The 19,318-nt window shown below is 44.9% G+C and overlaps 1 protein-coding gene across 1 annotated transcript; it reads left to right on the top strand.

The window, feature by feature from the left end:
- On the top strand, nt 1-14,870 carry LOC311502234 (GTPase IMAP family member 8-like). Its single transcript, XM_084564362.1, has 3 exons — nt 1-40; nt 11,803-12,373; nt 12,802-14,870. The coding sequence occupies exons 2-3, from the start codon at nt 11,821-11,823 to the stop codon at nt 13,716-13,718; spliced, it is 1,470 nt and encodes a 489-aa protein (XP_084420488.1). The 5' UTR covers nt 1-40; nt 11,803-11,820; the 3' UTR covers nt 13,719-14,870.
- The last annotated feature ends 4,448 nt before the right edge of the window (nt 14,871-19,318 follow it).

Below are 19,318 nucleotides of genomic sequence, written 5' to 3'. Positions count from 1 at the left end.
ACAGACTGAGGAAGAAGTTGGACGTCGCCACGATGTTACGGTGAGTTTGGTTCTACGTATTTACAGCATAAAGCCTCGATTATGTTTGTTTATACATTTATAAATTAACGTATACAGCCTGTGTAGTATAGCTAGGGTATCTGGTAAGGAAGCACAGGAGAGGTGTTTCGGGCATGTCCCACCGGTAGGAAACTTCTGGGCCGACCCAGGACACGATGGAGGGATTAGGCGCGTTCGACTTCATGCAGATCTGACTTGACGTGATGCATGCTGGGTGCAACAAGTTCATTTTAACCAATCATATTCGAGGTCTATGAGCAGAACAACCCAGCATGCATCACGTCAAGTCAGATCTGCACAGATCTGTACGGAAGCGTACTGCTGCCACACTGTAGAAAAAAAAAGGCTCAATATTATGTAATTACATGAAAGTATCTTGTTATAACATGATAATTTTCACGTTTTAACATGATAAGTATCACGTTATTACATGAAATTATCACGTTATTTCATGATAATGATATTTTCATGTTATAACAAGATACTTTCATGTAATTACATAATATTGAGCCTTTTTTTTTTCTACAGTGTGGCAGCAATACGCTTCCGTAGATCTGCATGAAGTCGAACATGCCTAATGTCTAATATGGGGAGAAGTTCCACTCTCAGTGAACTTCCGGGTTCTGAACTGGTTGCAGTTCCACTCTGGTTCCATATGAGGGCGCTCTCAGGACGAGTGCAGAATGAATGGCGGTCTATGGAGCAGTACCCCTCAAAATCCACTTTTCTCAGGATATAATTTTTTGTGCAGTAATTTGAATATTGAATTTGAAAGGAGATGCAAAGAAATGACACACTGCTGGGTGTTAGATTTTTTAGAGTCACTTATTTTGCTTTAAAAAGTATTTTAAAATGTCAATGACGTCATACACATCGTACGACCAGATACTGCTTTACGGCAATCCTTCAGTCACTGCTTTGGTGCTGTCGCGCTCTGCACTTTCTTTTCTCTCGAGGCATGGACAACACAGCTGACACGGGTAAATAATCGTGCTAGAAGAGTTTCTGTTTCGTTGTTTTAAAAGACGGGGCCGAAAAAAAAAAAACTTGGGCGAAAAAGTCCGTCTTAACATTCTGGTCCCGCTTCGGATGCCACGATGCCGTCAAGCGGGATCTGGTCGTAATCAGTCCTTCACTGACCAATCAGCGTTCATTAGCACAATGCTAGCGTGTTATGGGCAACAACAACTCAACCTGTAAGAAAACGAAAGGACATAAGTTCTCGTTCATTCAACTTTTGACCTATAACCCATGTTGAACTTGCAAAACCTACAATCAAATCTGAGATTTCTCAACGACAATCGGGTGAAAGAGACACATTTAGCCGTTTAGCTCCATAGAGTCCCATTCATGTTGCACTCATGGCGATCGCCCCCAGTGGAAATCTGGTGGAACTGCAACCAAAATTCGTTACAATGGGACTTAATAGAGAGTGGGAAGGCTCTCCGTAGACGGGCTCTGATACTGGTTAGAAATCCTGTCCGACTTGAGTCAGTCGGGGAGGGACTTACCACCACGTCACCATGTCACATGACCTTAAAATATCGCGGGAGTCTTCGCCTGCAGACAGATCTTGCAGTTGCTTTCCACGAACTGCACGACCGGAAACCCGCCCTCGTGACATCAGTTCAAAGACGTGATTGGGCAGTTTAGGAGGAATCTCCTCATGACGATTTTGACGTTTCTCGCTTCGTTATGTTGGAATATGCGAAAATGAACAGAAATCGAAGGGATACCTTCTTATATGTGATTTCTGCAACAATGGTAGGCTGGCCTACTGAAAACGTTGTACATCTGACTGCAGTTCAATGCAGTGTTCATTTCTTCGATTAAACAGTAAAAAGGCATTTTTAACATGTTGGTAACAGTAGAATAAGCGGGATAATGGACTTCACTCCATTAGACTATCCGAAAATAAAAATAGCCTGGGCTATTGGCTCAACTGTCAGCACGCTCGCCTCCCGATCCGAGGTGCTGCTGGTTCGAGTCCGGGCGTGTGCAGAGCTGAATCACGCAGGTTCAACACAACGCAGGTTACATTCTAAGGCTTCGCGTCGGGCCGTTTTACCATCTAGAATGCGTGCATTCAATTTGTAGAAGTGTCGTCCATTATCCTTTACTTATATCGTAGTACTGCTTCTTCAGTATCATCCTAAATTGGTTTAGTGGGTAACACGTAGGGTTGGGTATCGTTTGAATTTGAACGATTCCGATTCCGATTCCGATTCCTTGTTTCGATTCCGGTTCCTAACGATTCTCGATTTCGATTCTTTTAAGAGGCAGGGTCAAAAAAAGTTTAGGATATTTTAAATGAGCTAGTGTAGTGGACACTATGGACATAATTCACCTCGTTCCGTGCTTTAGGGACGCTGTCTCTTTAAGAACACGCTGCTGGTTTGTTGTTATCATGGGCAGCGCCATGTTTGTTTTGATATCGTTAAAGTAGGAATGAATAAACGACACGCTGTTGCGTTGTCAACGTGAGACTCTCTCTCTACCTAGTTTATTACATTCTACACTAGCTAGCCAACGGTCTTTCTGAAGGAAATAGTCTGACCTTCTCCATCAATTTTAATTCTATGATCTTTTTCCTTTTTATGACCTCTATACGTGGGCTAATTTGTTAGCTGCCTCAATGTTGGCGCAAGACATAGTATTTAATGTATATGTATTGTTTTTTAAGACATATTATTTAATGTATATGTATTGTTTTACTAACCTCCGCTGCGGAGGACGGTTGGCGGAGGCAGCGGAGGACGGTAGGCAGAGGCCGGCGGAGGCCAGCGGAGGCAGCGGAGGACGGTCGGCGCAGCGCGTCAAAGACGGGGCACACATTTATTTCTACTCCATGAATTCGGAGGTGCTTTATCATGTTCGACGTGCACCCTCCTATGCACGAAACAATCTTGTCGCAAATGTTGCATTTTTCCGAGATTTCGTTCTGTTTAGAAAAGTGAAGCCACACTTTCGACCTCCGACGCACGCTATCCACGTTCGACCATAGACATTCGGTTAAGCCAACACTTCCGGTGGACGCTTCTTCGTTGGTGTTCAGCGGTTTCTTCTTCCGGTCGGCGGACTGGGAATCGAAACTAGGAATCGAAAATTAAACTTTTGAACGATTCCGGGAAAATCGCTAAGCTAGTCCCGGTTCCAATCGATTCTCGATTCTCGATACCCAAGCCTAGTAACACGTCAGTCTGGCGATCGGTCGTCCGTAGTTCAAATCTTGTTAACGGTTAGTAGGTTTTTGGGGTTCTTCTTCACACCTGTCTGTCCAAAAATGAAAACAAATGGCATTTAATCTCCATCTCAATATCTTTGTGTGAATTCGTTTCATGGTTGAGTTACAGGTGCTAAACGACTTTGGGTGTAAAAGTAAATATTCAAATAAGTAGCCTAATCAGCAGTTAATTTTCGCCAAGATTGGAGACCAAAGCACTATGCTACTTAATCCTTATTCAGTAGATTTGCTGCTATTCACAATCCTTTGCATGCAGCATGCTTGTTGTAACACGGGTATAAATTCCGGTAACTCCAAAGCTTCTATTTCCTCGGCAACAACGAACGCAAACACAGCGAGATCCGCCATTGTTTACACGAAGTTGACCGTGTCCGACTTGTCTGCAGCCGTTTTATGCTCCACCCCTACAGTCGGCGTAAGATCACGTTGACGTATGCACCTAAGGCTCAGACAGGCGCAGACATCTCGAACGAGCCTATTATATATCTCTCGTCTGTCCTGGGAACGCCTGGGGGTTCCTCCTTCCTGGTGGAAGTAGCTGGGGAGAAGCTGTCTGGGCTTCCTGCTGACACTCGACCATTTCTGGATGGAACTGCTACAAGGACAAGTTAGTAGTTGTTGCAGTTGTCAACCAAATAGTAATTTGAAAGCGCAGTTTCCTGTCAATATGGTGGTGTAGTGATTGCTGGTGCAGGGTGACGTCAGCTACCAGAGCAGGTCAAACAATCGTTAAATGTTGAACACAGAAAAGAGAGAGGACGTCTGAGTAGATGAGCTGTAGGAGAAACAAGGAGGGAGAGTTGTTGTGGTTTCAGGTTCATGATGAGCTGAAAAGGTCATATTGTTTTATTACTTGTCAGGTTTTCTGTCACTCTAATTGCACGTTAAGTGGCTGCTGATTGATCCAAATTAGGAGTGACCCACGTGGCCCCATAGCCTATGGCCTATAGCCTATCAGAATGTCTATAACTAGTTTTGGGGTGTGTCCCTCTGTGATTGAGTGACATTAAGTGGAAAATGTCGGCGAGGACGTTTGAGAGTGGTGCCCAGAAAAGAAAAACACTTATTGAGGAGATGCGCGAAAAGGAGCTCCTAAAGAGCATCCCAAAGCTCACCGGATTTTTAAAACCAGCTGCTGCTGAAGATGGACCCAGCACCGGAGGAAGCTCTCTAAGTTCGCTAAGTTAGCTAGCTTCCTCCGTTAGCGATGCTAACCCACACACCGGCAGGGGTGCAGATGGGATTTTTGAAATGGGGGGTACCAAGCTGTCAGCAAATGATTTCAACTTAAAGGTGCAGTAGGCAGGATTGCGAAGATCCAGGACTTAGCCAAAAAATCTGAACATCGACAACTTCTCAGTCCCTCCCCACTTTCCGCTAAAGCCCAAAACGGTCTCCCAAGCCCCTCCCCCCACAAGGGAGAGCTGTGCACGATAGAGCGCGTGCATACTGGCCCTGGAATACTGTGCACGAGCAGAGAACCGAGAGAGAGCGAGTAAACAAACTAGCATGGAACACACAGACGTAACAACAACAAAATAGTTTTTATAATATCCTTCGTTATTGCTAAATAATTTTAGGTCAAAATATTTAGCAATAGTCAACTTTAGGACAAAACCAAGGTTAGGATGTTTCTGAAAGTAGCCTCCATCGGTGATGTTTGCTATCAGTAACAGTTAGAAGCATTCATTGTGGCGTTTTATTCCACAGTTTAGATTTATCAGTTTGCTATGTGGTAGATATATGACCGCTACCTGTTGATGTGGTTAGACGTTTGAGAGTGAAGCTGAGGCACAGGCCTCAGACGAGGATTACGTCCCGGCTCCTTCTACACGCCCACGGTCAAGTGGTGCGAGGTGGTGGAGGGAGGGGAGGGCGCTATGAAATGCGTGTCCATGAGCAGTGATTGACACTCTGTTAGATACACCCCTGGACCTGATTGGTGCATCTGGATGTGGAGCGGTGGATGTCTTGCAAATCGCGCTACAGGCTCTAGGTGGGGCCAGGGGAGCCGATTTTTTTTTTAAATGACCTGCTTTATGCAATTATACTTGAACATAGGGTCAGTTTCAGCAAATATGACAGAAAGTTAGTTTTATAAAACTTGCCTACTGCACCTTTAATAAGTTATTTTTGTGTAATTTGGGTTTAACCAGCGCTCCAGTAGTTCCTTTCATAACAGGCTATGGGCCAATGGTTTGCACTAAAAAGCTTCATCTCTGTCTTCCTCACTCCTGGCCACATCCTCACATACACCCTGATCAAAACGTCTGAAATGAAACTGTGACTTTGATATAAACACACCAGACACACACGTGCACCTGGGATGGAAATAAGCACCACCCATAACATACACAAGGGTGCACTGGTAAAGGAATAGGCTCAGACAGTTACAGCTGTGGCACTAGCAAACCTCAGTGAACACTGAAAAGTAATGTCATGAAATATATGCAAACAATATTTAACTGAAATAGGCTACTGTTGTTTAACTTTCAGCTTTCAGCTTTCAACTTCACTTACAGGATTTCTCTAGAAAAAGGTGTCAATTGCCTCCTGCCTATTTTTTTCTGCATCTTATTGATACTGTGTGACAAAAAGACAGCGGTAAGCTTGATGACATGGGTCTGACAGGACTGTGACTGCAAAACTGAAAACGCCCACACAAAACTCTTTCTCTTTCAGATTACACATGTACACTTTAGTCAGATATGAGTATCTATGACAGATGGATGTTTATCTTGCTGTTCTCTTCTCTCTTTCTTCTGTCTGTACCCGGCTGGCCTTAGGCAGATGGGTCCCTCCATATGAGCTGGTTCTGGTTCTGGTTCTGTTCAAGGTTTCTTCCTGTTAAAAGGGAGTTTTTCCTGCCACCGTTGCCTTCAGGCTGCTCTGGGGGTTTCAGGTCTGGTTTTGTAAAGCGTCTTGAGACGATTTGTATTGTTATTGACGCTATATAAATAAAATTGAATTGAAAATTGAATTGAATTTCTCTGGTGGTATTAAAATATTAATATAGACTTTAATCCCAAACTGAAGCATGTTCAGTCTCTGAGGCGGCAGGTGTTCATGTTCTTGGAATCACCTGCACAGACTCTGGATGTGTCATTTAGAGTTAAACACGGAGACGGGTCATATATGGTGTACGCCAGCTCAGGACACATGAAATGTTTTGAGTGTGGAGATGTGGGACACATTCGAGCCGCATGTCCGCATAAACAGCAGACAGACCCTCATTTAGTGGACGAAGCTGGTGGCTCTGCTGCTCCCGGGTCTGAGATAGCCGAGCCCGGCCCTGCAGGCCCTGCGCCCGGTGAGGAGGCTGCAGTAGCGGGTTGTAGTGTTGTAGCAGAGGTAACTAGTGGTGCGGATGAGAGACAGGAACCGAGTCAGCTGGAGAAGCAGCAGGCCTCTGTGACTATAGAGAACTTGAGTGAGTCAATGTCAGTAGAAACCGCTGAGGACAGAGCTTCCACCAGTGTTACAGGACAGGGTGAAGTCTGTAGTCAGATTTCATGTGAAGGAGAGGACAGGGAATATGAGTCTGAGTCAGACACAGCATCCATCAGTGATGTTTCAAACAAAAAGGCTGATCTCTACTCTTTAGAGGAAATAAATGGGTTTCTGGATGAAACATTTAACAAATCAGTTAAAGTGAGCGATTATTTTGGGGACACAAACAAATTCATTCAATCTGTCAGTATGTTAAAGAGACGGGTTAGCCATGACCTCCTGGATGAAAAGAAAAGGTACCGTCTTGATAAACATCTCGCCATCCTGAGAAAAATACAGAGAGGAAAAACTGTTAAAAAAGCCAAGAAATAGAAAGACAATGCATCATCACAGGGTGGCTTCTTTTCTTCTTTACTGCTCTCTGATGGCTTCAGCTTGTATGTTTCCTCTTTCTAACATCTCTATGCAGGACCTAAAAATAGGATCTCTAAACATTAATGGAGGGAGGGACAGACATAAGTTGGCTTTAATATCTGAGGTTGCAACTCAAAAAAAGATTGATGTGTTATTCCTACAGGAAACACACACTGTTCAAGCAGATGAGACAGACTGGGGCTTATGGTGGGGGGGATCTTGTTTCCTGAGCCACGGCTCTAATCTGAGTGCAGGTGTAGCTGTCCTGTTTTCTCAGCACATTGTTTTATCACATGTTGTAGTTTCTGATGTAGAGCAGGGCAGGATACAAGTCATACAAGCAACAATCAGAGAAACACCATTTGTGTTTGTTAATGTATATGCTTACACCTCTGCTGTCGACCGTATAGACCTTCTTCATAAACTCAATGACACATTAAAACAGTTCAGCAGCAGTTCAGTAGTAGTGGTGGGAGGAGACTGCAATTGCACCACTAACTATTAAGATTAAGATTAAGGTCTCTCGGCCAAGTATACTTGTGTATACAAGGAATTTGGTCTCTGCATTTATCCCATCCGTGAATTAGTGAACACACAAAGCACACAGTGAGGTGAAGCACACACTAACCCGGAGCAGTGAGCTGCCATGCTACAGCGGCACTCGGGGAGCAGTGAGGGGTTAGGTGCCTTGCTCAAGGGCACTTCAGCCGCTTTCTACCGGTCAGGGGTTCGAACCGGCAACCCTCCGGTCACAAGCCCAAAGCGCTAACCAGTAGGCCACGGCTGCCCCGTAAAAAGAAGTCATGGCCCGTACGGGGAATATCAACTATTCAGTTGATAGGAATGCAGGAGAGCCTCATCCATCATCAGCTTCTCTGTAATTCTGGAAAACGATCTTGTGGATGTTTGGAGGAAACTCCATCCAACTAGCAGACAGTATTCTTGGGTGAAAGTCACTGAGGGCAGGGTTAGTGCAGCCAGACTGGACAGGTTCTATGTTAATAAAACATACAGCAATAGGTTAACTGCAGCCACCATATCACCTGTTGGTTTTCCAGATCATCATTTAGTAACCGTTCATTTTTCTTTAATGGTGCATCCCCAAAGATCTCCTTATTGGCGTTTTAACATCAGACTGATTAATGACGAGACCTTCTGTCAGTCTTTCTCTGATTTTTGGGATCAATGGAGACGCAGAAAACCAGGTTTTGAAAATTTAGGTCAATGGTGGGAGGTAGGGAAAACTCAGATTAGAATATTTTATCAGCAGTATACATCACACACAAGAGCAACAGAAAGGGATCATTTTGAACTGTTGGAGAAGGAAATCAGTTTAATGGAAGATGGCATAATTAGTGGCTCAGATAACAATAATGCAACTCGGGAGAAAAGGAGGGCAGCTTTAAGTAGCTTTCTACATGAAAGAGCAAAAGGTGCTCTGATTAAATCTAGAATCTTGTCTATCAGAGACATAGATGCACCTACCCGTTTCTTTTTTAAGTTGGAAAGGAAGGTCAAGAAACACAACCAGATGTTACATCTCAAGCGTCCTAATGGGTCTGTGACCGCGGAGCCATCAGAGATGAGGAAGCTGGCCACGGACTTCTACAGCAGCCTGTTCAGTGCTGATGTTTGTGACTCTGACTGTGTGGATGAGATACTGGGGGGACTGCCTCGGTTAGAGGAAGCATATGCAACCTCACTGGGGTCCATCATTTCCCTTGATGAACTGTCTGCAGCAGTGAAACAGCTCAGCTGTGGTCGGTCCCCTGGTATTGATGGACTTCCTACAGAGTTCTACAAAACATTCTGGACGTTACTGGGTAAAGACTTTATGGAAGTTTTTCAAGGATGTTTGGACTCTGGGACCTTACCAGCGAGCTGTACGAGGGCAGTCCTGACTTTGCTGCCAAAGAAAGGAGATTTGGGCCTCCTACAGAACTAGCGACCCGTTTCACTTCTGTGCACAGACTATAAAATCTTGGCAAAATGTCTGTCGAATAGACTTAAAGAGTGTCTGCACATGGTTGTACATGCCAGCCAAACATACTGTGTCCCTGAAAGGACAATAATGGATAATCTGTTTTTACTTAGAGACATTGTTGATTTATCACAATTACAGGAACTAGATGTGGGTTTGTTTTCTCTTGATCAGGAAAAGGCCTTCGACCGAGTTGATCATAATTATTTGTTTAAAACACTTAAAACATTTGGGTTTGGAAAAAGTTTTATTTCATGGATTGAGTTAATGTATTCAAGAGCCACAGTACTGTTAAAGGTGGGGGGGGGGGTGGACTTAGCAGACCAGTATCTGTTCAGAGAGGAATCAGGCAGGGATGTCCGTTATCTGGGATGCTATATGCTCTAGCTATAGAGCCTCTCCTACATAAGCTCAGGCAGAGTCTGTCAGGGTTAAACTTGGCAGACAGCACAATAAATACAGTTAGTTTGTCAGCATATGCTGATGACATCACAGTTTTTATAAATGGACAAAATGATATTCAGATTCTTGAACAGAAACTAAAATTATATGAACAAGCTTCTTCTGCTAGGGTCAACTGGTCAAAATGTGAGGGACTTCTACTGGGAGAGTGGAGCAATAAAGAGCAGCCAACTTTACCAGCTGGGCTGCAGTGGAGCACAGAAGGGATCTTAGGTGTGTTTCTAGGCAATGAGAAATTTCAGAAAAGAAATTGGGAGGGTCTAGTTGAGAAAATGAGTGCCCGATTGTCTAGATGGAAATGGGTCCAGCCCCAGTTGTCCTACAGGGGGAGGACTTTGGTTGCCAACAATCTGGTTGCGTCTATGCTCTGGCATCGTGTCACTGTTGTAGTTCCTCCAGACGATCTCATTACACAGATACAGAAAAGACTGGTGGATTTCTTCTGGGATGGATATCACTGGATTAGATCGGCTGTGCTGTTTCTACCTGTGTCAGAGGGGGGTCAGGGATTGATTGACATCAAGAGTCGCATAACTGCATTTCGGCTTCAGACCGCACAGCGTTTGCTCTACCGAACGCAGCAACCCTGGACTGAAACAGCATCGTCGTTGCTGCGTAGAGTAAAGACCCTGGCTTATGATAAGCACTTGTTTCTTCTGGATCTGGATGGTGTGGACATATCACAGACTTCCAGGTTTTACCAGTCGGTTCTCCATACCTGGAGAACAGTTTTAAACGACGGCTCTCAGTTGTATGGGACTGTTGGTGAAGAACCTCTGTTCTATAACCTGGCCATACAGAGCAGGTGTCTCAGTTCTGTCAGTGTTCAGAGGATCTTTACAACAACTGGGCTGACGAAGCTGGCAGGACTGAGGTCAGCGGGTCAATGGAAAACTGCTGCTCGGCTGTGTCAAGATACTGGTATAAAGTCTCTGCGTTTCATGGACAAACTGCTGGAGGAGGTCATAAACACACTTCCAGGTTCTTTAAGGAGAGCACTAGGGGCAGAGTCTGCAGAGGATCACCAGACCACGTTTCCTGAGTTGTCCATTCGTGCTGCAGTGGAGGAGCAGGAGGAAGAGGACGGGGTTCTGCTATCTTTCAGAACACCTGAACTACCGAACTTCTCTGAGGCATCAAAAAAGAGCCTGTATGCTGTGTCTGTGAAGGTTCTCAACAGAGCGATGTTGGCCAGTGTCCGAGAGTCGAGGTGGGTTGATGTGTTGGCGCCAGGTTCATCTCCCAGAGGTAGCTGGAGGTCCCTGTACAAACCTCCCATAGAGAAACGCATTGCGGATCTCCAGTGGAGGGTGGTGCATGGGGCCGTGGCCACAAACAGACATGTGGCACACATAGACCGTAGAACAGGAAATCAGTGTAGTTTTTGTCAGGCTGAGGAAACGTTACAACATCTCTGGCTCAGATGTTCTAGACTAGCTCCTCTCTTCTCTTTGTTAGGGCGGTGGGTGGGTGATTTGGGACACATTTTTGGAGACGAACTGTTTATTTTTGGTCCCAGATACTCTGCAGCACAACGAAGGACTATTTGTCTGGTGAATGTTTTGTTGCGTCAAGCGAAGATGAGCATCTGGCTCACCAGGAGAAATAAGATGGAGACAGGGTCTGTGGATGCTGAACTGATGTTCAGAAGTCTGGTGGCTGCACGTCTGAAGATAGAGTTTGCGTATTATAAGATGGTGTCAGACTTAAACAAATATATTTCTATTTGGGGAGGTGGAGGTGTTTTATGTCGTGTAATTGATGAATTGCTCATTCTGACTTTCTGAAACAAAGGGAAAAAAGAACCCTATTGTTTTTCTTTTGGTCTGTATAGAGGGGTGAGTGAAGACATTTAGGGTTGATGTGTATTATTTTATCTATCTATCTATCTGTCCGTCCGTCCGTCTATCTATCTATTTGAAACTACTAACAGATGTTTGTGAATAATGTGTCTGACAAACAGTAGCCATTACCATTTATAGTTTCATGTTGAACCACTGCTCACTCTCAGCATCATGTTTCTTCCAATACATGCAGCTGCTGGTAGTCAGAGGTAAACCTGAGGGAACAGAAACAGCTGATCACCAGCTGATGTTGGACTCAGTGAATCCAGAGAACCTCATGAGAGCTGCACTGAGCTGAAATAACTCCAATAAAAACTTTTATAATTACCTGTCGTCTCTTCCTGCAGGTCTACGGTTTCTCAGACATGGACCCAGATCTCTCCATTGTCCTCCTTGGGAAATCAGGAGCTGGTAAAAGTGCTTCAGGAAACACTATTTTAGGACGGACAGCATTTGTGTCAAAGCTTTCCTTCAGACCAGTGACTGAAGACATCACTGAGGCAACAGGACGAGTGTTTGGGAAACAGATCAGAGTGGTCGACACTCCAGGAATATTAAACAAAGAGGACACAGAGCAGGAAATTAAATCCTACTGTGAGAACATCCTGCAGTCCAACAGACCTGTTCTGTTCCTGGTGGTGATCAGAATTGGTCGGTTGACTAAAGAAGAACAAGAAGCTTTGGAGGCAGCAGTGAGAGTCCTTGGACGTCTGGGTCTGAGGAAGAGTTACCTGCTCTTCACAGGTGGAGATGCCTTAAAGGGCATGTCACTGACGGATTTTATCTTTGGGGAGAATGAAGGTTATCTTCCAGATGTAGTGATGAAGTTTGCAGGAGCGTATCATCTCTTCAACAATAATGATGGAGACAAGGAACAAGTCAGAAATCTGCTGCTGAAGGCTGAGTTCCTTAGACCAAGTGAGTAACTGTCTTATTCTCTATGAGTGTTTAATAGTGTAGCTCTCACAGCTGAAAGGATGGACAGGTTGGAGGTATTGTTTCTTGTTTCTCATCATCATGATCTAACTATATTTAAAGTTGAGAGGAGCAGATAATGATCCTCTACTCTGAGGATTCCTCTTCATTAACGCTCAGACTGAACATCATCCACATGAATGACTCCCATCCAGCTGCTGCATTTGAACTGAGAACCCTCCATGTCCACTACGTGTGTTTATCTGTTGTAGTCCAGATGTTCACTGCAGCCATTGTAACTTTTCAACAGGTCCTCTTTGTTTTATTGTTGTTCTCAATAGTTTCACTGACTTTCTTCTTGTGTTGCAGCAGTTTGAAACTAAAATTAAAACACAAACTACATTTTTATCTGCATGTGTTCTGTCTTCCAGCTGTTCGAGCTGTTGAACCAGTCATTCTGGAGGAGAGGAGGATCGTTCTTCTTGGTCGACCTGGAGGAGGGAAGAGTTCATCAGGAAACACCATCCTGGGATCGGAGAAGTTTAAATCAGACTGTGACTTTGATCCAGTCACTACAGAGACTGTCTCTGAGTCAGCTACAGTGGAGGGTCGACGGGTCACAGTGGTCGACACTCCAGGATTCACTGAAGAAGATCTGACTCCTGAACAGATGTGTCAGGCTATCAGTAGAATGATAGTAGAGGCCAGTCCAGGACCACATGGCTTTGTTATTGTGGTCAGAACAGGCAGAGTCTCTAAAGGAGACATGAAGATGTTTGAGATACTGAATACAGTGTTTGGTAGTGATGCTTCTAAGTACACCATGGTACTTCTTACTGGTGGAGATCAACTGAGAGGTCGACCAATAGATGACAAAATCAAAGCTAACAAATGTATGTCTGATCTGGTCTCCATGTGTGGTGGCAGATACTGTGTGTTTGAGAACACTAGGAGAAGAAACAGAAAACAGGTTAGAGAGTTACTGAGTAAAATAGATGAGATGGTCACAGATAATGGAGGAGAACATTACACCTGTGACATGTTCAGGATGGTTGAGACCTTCATTAGAGAGGAGAGGAACCTGTCAGATCAGACAGATGAAAGAGTTGGGACGGCACCATTAGGTGCAGGAGGAAGTCCAGGAAGAGATTCATTTGTAAGACGTGTAGGAACACGTGTAGCAGGATATGTAGTAGGACGTGTAGTAAGTTCAACAGTAGGTGCAGCAGTAGGTGCAGTAGCAGGTGCAGTAGCAGGGCCAGTAGGAAGTGCTGTAGGAGGCTCAGTAGGAAGTGTTATAGGAGGTGCAGTAGGTGATGCTTTTGCCTGGATCGCAGACAAGCTCTAAAGACTGTAACTACCCATCGTGGCAACACGTAAGGTAACAGCTATGACTGGTCTGAAATACTTTTTCTTGTACACGTGATTCAGCAGCCGGACAAGCACAGAAAGTTGTCCTGTGTTCAGGCTCATACACACCTTCTACAGGTAGAAATGCACTCAACTTGCAGTACAGTGTATATTCGTGGTGGGCGGATCGATAATATCGATACCAGTGTAATGAGATGGATCCTTCAGTTTCAGTTTCTCTCTTGTTTCATTAAAGAGGCTGTAACCTGACTGTGTTTGTCTAAATGCTGCTGCTGTCCCAGAGCAGAGCAGGCTCACTCTGCTCCTCCTCCTCCTCTCCTGTGTTTGTTGTCGTCACGTGACTCAGCGGCGCCAGGTAACCAAGCTCCGCCCACCACTACCTGCCAGGCCCGGCCAGCAGCAGAGCATTACACACAGCACAGAGACGGAGCAGGAGAACGGCAGAGAGGAAGAGGAGCGACAGCAAGTTGGACTATTTGGAAAAAGGCTGGAAGATACAGTGGTAACACAACAAACTTGTAAAAGCAGATGAAAAATCATGGACAAGAAAACGCAGAGCTACAGAAACGGAGAGAGAAGGAGAAAAATCCCCCGGCCCCTGGCCCCGACAGACCCCCGAAAAGAAGAGAAGAACTAAAGGAGACAAATGTTGTCTTAGTTTTGTATTGTACTTCCTAAACATACATGCTACTAGAACACAATCATTTGTTTGACATTTTTATAATATTTGTTGTGGACTGATCATTTTGTACACTTTGTTTATTTAAGAGAAAAATCCAGAAAGAAGTTCAATGAAGGGAGAGATTCAGTTTATAATGGTGAACGGAACGGCCTTGCTTTTATATAGAGCCTTCTGGTACTCAAAGTGCTTTACAGTCACAGACACATCTACCCATTCGCTCTCTCACAAACACATTCACACACCAGTGCCTCACACTGGGAGCAACTGGAGGTTCAGTGTTTTGCTCAAGGACACTTAAGCATGTGGCACATTCCAGGGTATCAAACCAGTAACCCTCTGGTTGATGGACAACCCGCTCTACCTACTGAGCCACAGCCATGTTGTTTTTCTGAACACTCTGTAAAATAATTTGTTTTCATTTGCCCTCAAGTGTTCATTTTCTGTTGTTTCTGAACAAAAACTTTAATTCTGATAATAAAGTATTTTCTATTCACTTAAACTTTGCCCATATTCTGTACTAGATTTTAAATGATTGATTAATCATTAATAATCCAAAAGGAAAATCACAAAACCAATTAAATGTCATGAAAATTCATTCAGATTGATGATACATCCACCTTAATTATTAAAAAGGATCGACGCCAAATCTAGCGGTATCGCACACCACTAGTGTAGATCACTGATTACTGACTTGTTGCACTGTGTCTGAGGTACACCAGCTCCAAGTTGACTGGGATTTCTGTGAAGAGAAGCTATTATGGGGCGTTCTATTTGTCCACCGAACTCGGTTTCCGAGTCGGTTTCCGGAGTTACGAACCGGAAGTTGCAAATAGAACGCCCCCCGAGGTCGTATATACAAGTCGTCAACTCGTCGAGGCTCAGAGGACCCCGAGTTCAGTTTCCAAGATGGCTACCACGAGCATCACACGTAGTAAACTTTGTGGTTTTCTACTAGTTTAAGCACTTTTGTCTTTGTTGTAACCAAATGTAGAAGTCGTACACATAGCAGTGTATACGGTTACCCAATAGGCATGTCGCTACAGCTAAATACCGCTTAATAAGTTATTCTGTAGCTTGTGCAGTTTAAATTGGCTAGAGACGCTCCATGTTGCTATGACAACAATGCCGAGTCTTGAGCAGAAAGCGGAGCAGTAGCCTATCGTTAACGTTAATCAAAACGGAATATTCAGATATCAAACTGTGAAATATGTTTGTGTAATATGTAATGAACATGTGAAATCCGCCGTGGTTGCACTGTAAACGAGATAAACACTATAAATGTTACGAAGCGTCCAAACTGCCTAGTGCAACCAAGCACATTGAACTACACTGATGAACCACAAACTTTGATTGTAGCTGTACTCTTTCAGAGCTAGCGCAACAGCGACTTTCCTGGAGGCGTCCATCTTTTCTCCGACCTCTCGTAAACAGAACGCAAAAACCCGCTGTAACTTGTTTTCCGACACGGATGTGACGTCACTCCCGAGTTGCAAGTCGCGCTTATGCCTGGATTATGCTTCCGCGTAGTGATCACGCAATGGTCACGCAATGGCCAAGCAGTTGCTTGGACGCAGTGTGAGACCGTGATGGTTCTGCGTGGGGTTTACGTGTCGAAATGCATGCCACACCGGTAGAGGGCGCTATGGTTTTTTGTGACCGACCGACCGAGACTCTTGTGACGTATCTCGCCTTGTAGATTTACCTTCCGGCTTTTGTCGTGGTCACAGTGAACGATGGACACCGAGACAGAGAGACTGGCGTTGGAGCTCCAAATTATTGAAGCAGAGGAAGAAATTCTTATATTGCAAATTAGGGCACGACAAAGGAGACAAAGGAGACAACAGCGGAGGTGGTCTGTACGCCCTTTGAACGTACCCAGGCAGAGGACCGGCGAATATGTGACTCTTGTCCGACCAATGCGAGATCTGGACCCAGAGACGCACTTCAGATATTTCCGAATGTCGGCGGAAAGGTTTGACGACCTACTTCGGCGTGTCCAGCCCTTCATACACCATCAGAGCACACATAGCATGCCCGTGGATGCCGCTGAAAGACTGGCCGTGACGCTGAGGGTTTTGGCTTCGGGTGGAAGCCAACAGGCTGTAGCGGCAAGCTACAAACTAGCTTCCTGCACGGTGTCTGGCATTCTGTCCGAAGTTTGCAAAGCGTTGTGGGAGGCATTGCAGCCAGAATTCCTGCCCTGTCCTACTACTAGCCAGTGGGAAGCGATTGCTGGTGATTTTTGGCACCTCTGGAACTTTCCAAATTGTGTTGGGAGTTTAGATGGAAAGCATGTCACGATCAAGGCACCGCCGAATGCCGGGAGTGATTACTTCAATTACAAAGGAGCTCACTCCATCGTGCTCATGGCTACTTGTGATGCAAGATATCGCTTCACCATGGTGGACGTTGGAGGGTACGGACGGGAGAGCGATGGTGGTATTTTCCAGCGCAGCACATTTGGAGAAATGTTGCTCAAAGAAAAACTGAATCTCCCCCCGCCAGCTGTATTTCCTGGCACCATGACCAAGGCCCCGCACCTGATCGTCGCTGATGCTGCTTTCCCTCTGCACAACAATATCATGCGCCCCTATGGAGGTATGTAACAGACTATACTCCACACACTTTACATTGTCCTTTAAAACCATAACATCTCATGTATGCGAGTGTGCTGTATTTTCTCTTTTCGTGTATAGTCAAATATTTGTAACTGTGGTACAATCATGTCCCTAACTTGCAATATTTGTTTTAATAGGGAGACTATTGGGAATAGAAAAGAAGACCTTCAATTACCGCCTCTCCAGAGCCAGACGGGTCATTGAAAACGCCTTTGGGATCATGGCAGCACGGTGGCGAATTCTGGGCCGGGCGATTGAGTTCCGACCTGACAAGGCTGTGGATGTCACCAAGGCGTGTGTTGTTCTTCACAACTACCTGTCCTACACAGACGCAGCGAATGTACCAGAACGCCGCTATGCACCACCCCAATTTACAGACACAGAATCTGCCGGAACTGTACAGCCTGGTGAGTGGCGCAGGGAGGTGGATGGAGATTCAAACCTGACACCCGTAACTCGTCAAGAGATGACCAGTCGCCGTTCTGGTCCAGCTGCATTGGGTGTACGGGAGGCCTTGACAAGATTCTTTCTGTCGCAAGAAGGAGCTGTGCCATGGCAGGCTGACATTGTCTCACGTGGGACACTTGAACAGTGATGCTGTGAAAGTCAAGTACTAGAAGTGAAACAGTGATGATTGTATGTGTTGAACTTGTGTAAATAAACATCCACAATTTTTCAGAACTTGGTGTTTGATTTCTTTGTGCAAAAGTGGCACGGTGCAAACAACAAAAGTTAAAGTATTAAAAGTTTAGTTAAACCGTTAAACTGTGTATAAAGTCAAGTTAAAGTACTAAAAGTAAAACGGTGATGCTTATAAACATCCACAATTTTTCAGAACTTGGTGTTTTATGTCTTTGAGCAGAAATGACAAGGTGCAAACAATAAAAGTGATAGTTTGAAAAGTTTACTTAAACAGTTAAAGTGTAACAAGTCATGTTAAAAAACAAGGTGCAAAAATATGAAATTAAATACAAACACAATGAGCTATATACAAGTGCAAAAGAGCAGTGCAGTGATAATAGCAGTGAGTTCACTCCTGCGAAATGTTCAAATTAAGGCTGTGACTCTGCTGCAGCGTCGGTCTTTTTAATTTCTTCTCGTACCAACATGTAAAGACTGTCCATACACCCAGACCTGAGCTGGGGCGCCACCCTCCGCAGCATGTCCACCAAGACCAGGCCGAACCGTGACAGCTCATCTGAGGATGCTGCCATCCTTTCCTCCATTTCAGCTCTTCTCTTCTTGAGCTGCTCCAGCTCAGCCGACCGCTGGTTGATGTAATCATCATTGTCCTTCTTTTTCCTCTTTTGGCCCACCCGGGACAGTGGAGACTGACCTGGGGAGCCCAGGGATGGCCGGGGCAGTTGAGACTGACCGGGGGAGCCTGGGGGTGGCCCAGCTGGTGGACAGGGGAGCTGGGGAGACACTAGTTCTTCTGAGTGTTCTTGTGGTGGCAGGGAGACAGATGATGTTGATGGGGGAGGTTCAGGCGATGATGATGGGGTAGGCTCAGACGATAATGGTGATGGCTCAGCCGATGGGGGAGACTCCAACAAAGGACACGGAGACAGACTGGATTCTGTGGGGGTGGGTGAGGCCTGTGGTAAAGAGAGAACAAAGATAAAAGTTACATACAGTTTTACAATATTATTGTATTGCCAATCAGTCGAAGCACAACACACTGTGAACACAACACTGTTTTGCACTCTGATGAGACTGCTAGTGTGTTAGTAAGCCCAAACAAAGGCTGACCAGACATCGTATGGTCACATAACAATACTATTACAATTGGTCTACTGCTAGACGTTTTTGAAAATGGTATGGATTCTATTAACTTGAAAGCTGAATACTACTCAAACAATGTGCAACAAAAACAGAAGGTGAACACAATAGGATGGGGTTTGATGAGACTGCTAGTGTGCTAGCAAGCCCAAACAAAGGCTGACCAGACATTGTATGGTCACGTAACAATGCTTTTGATTACCTACGGATTACTAGCGAGTAAAAAAAACAGTTTACAGCCATGAAGGCAAAAGTTATATATATGTTGTTGCCAATCATTTATCACACCGTGAACACAACAGGCTATGTTTTGCACTCTGACGAGACTGCTAGTGTGCTAGCTAGCCCAAACAAAGGTTGACCAGACAAATATTTACCTTGGCAGGAAAATTCGATGAAGTGGCCCGGTGTTTGATGTGCGGGCTCAACCAGGACAGCATATGATAAACAAGAGGGAATTTCTTCCCCCCTGCATCGCCGCTGCATGCCGACATC

This window comes from Chelon labrosus (genome assembly GCF_963514085.1).
Source record: "Chelon labrosus genome assembly, chromosome: 17".
NCBI lineage: Eukaryota > Metazoa > Chordata > Actinopteri > Mugiliformes > Mugilidae > Chelon > Chelon labrosus.
This window is presented reverse-complemented; position numbering and strand designations above follow the sequence as displayed.

Coding starts and splice junctions, on each gene's coding strand:
- LOC311502234 (XM_084564362.1), top strand. CDS start 11,821: ATGGACCCAGATCTCTCCATTGTCCTCCTTGGGAAATCAGGAGCTGGT. Junction 12,374..12,801: donor GGCTGAGTTCCTTAGACCAA/GTGAGTAACTGT, acceptor TCTGTCTTCCAG/CTGTTCGAGCTGTTGAACCA.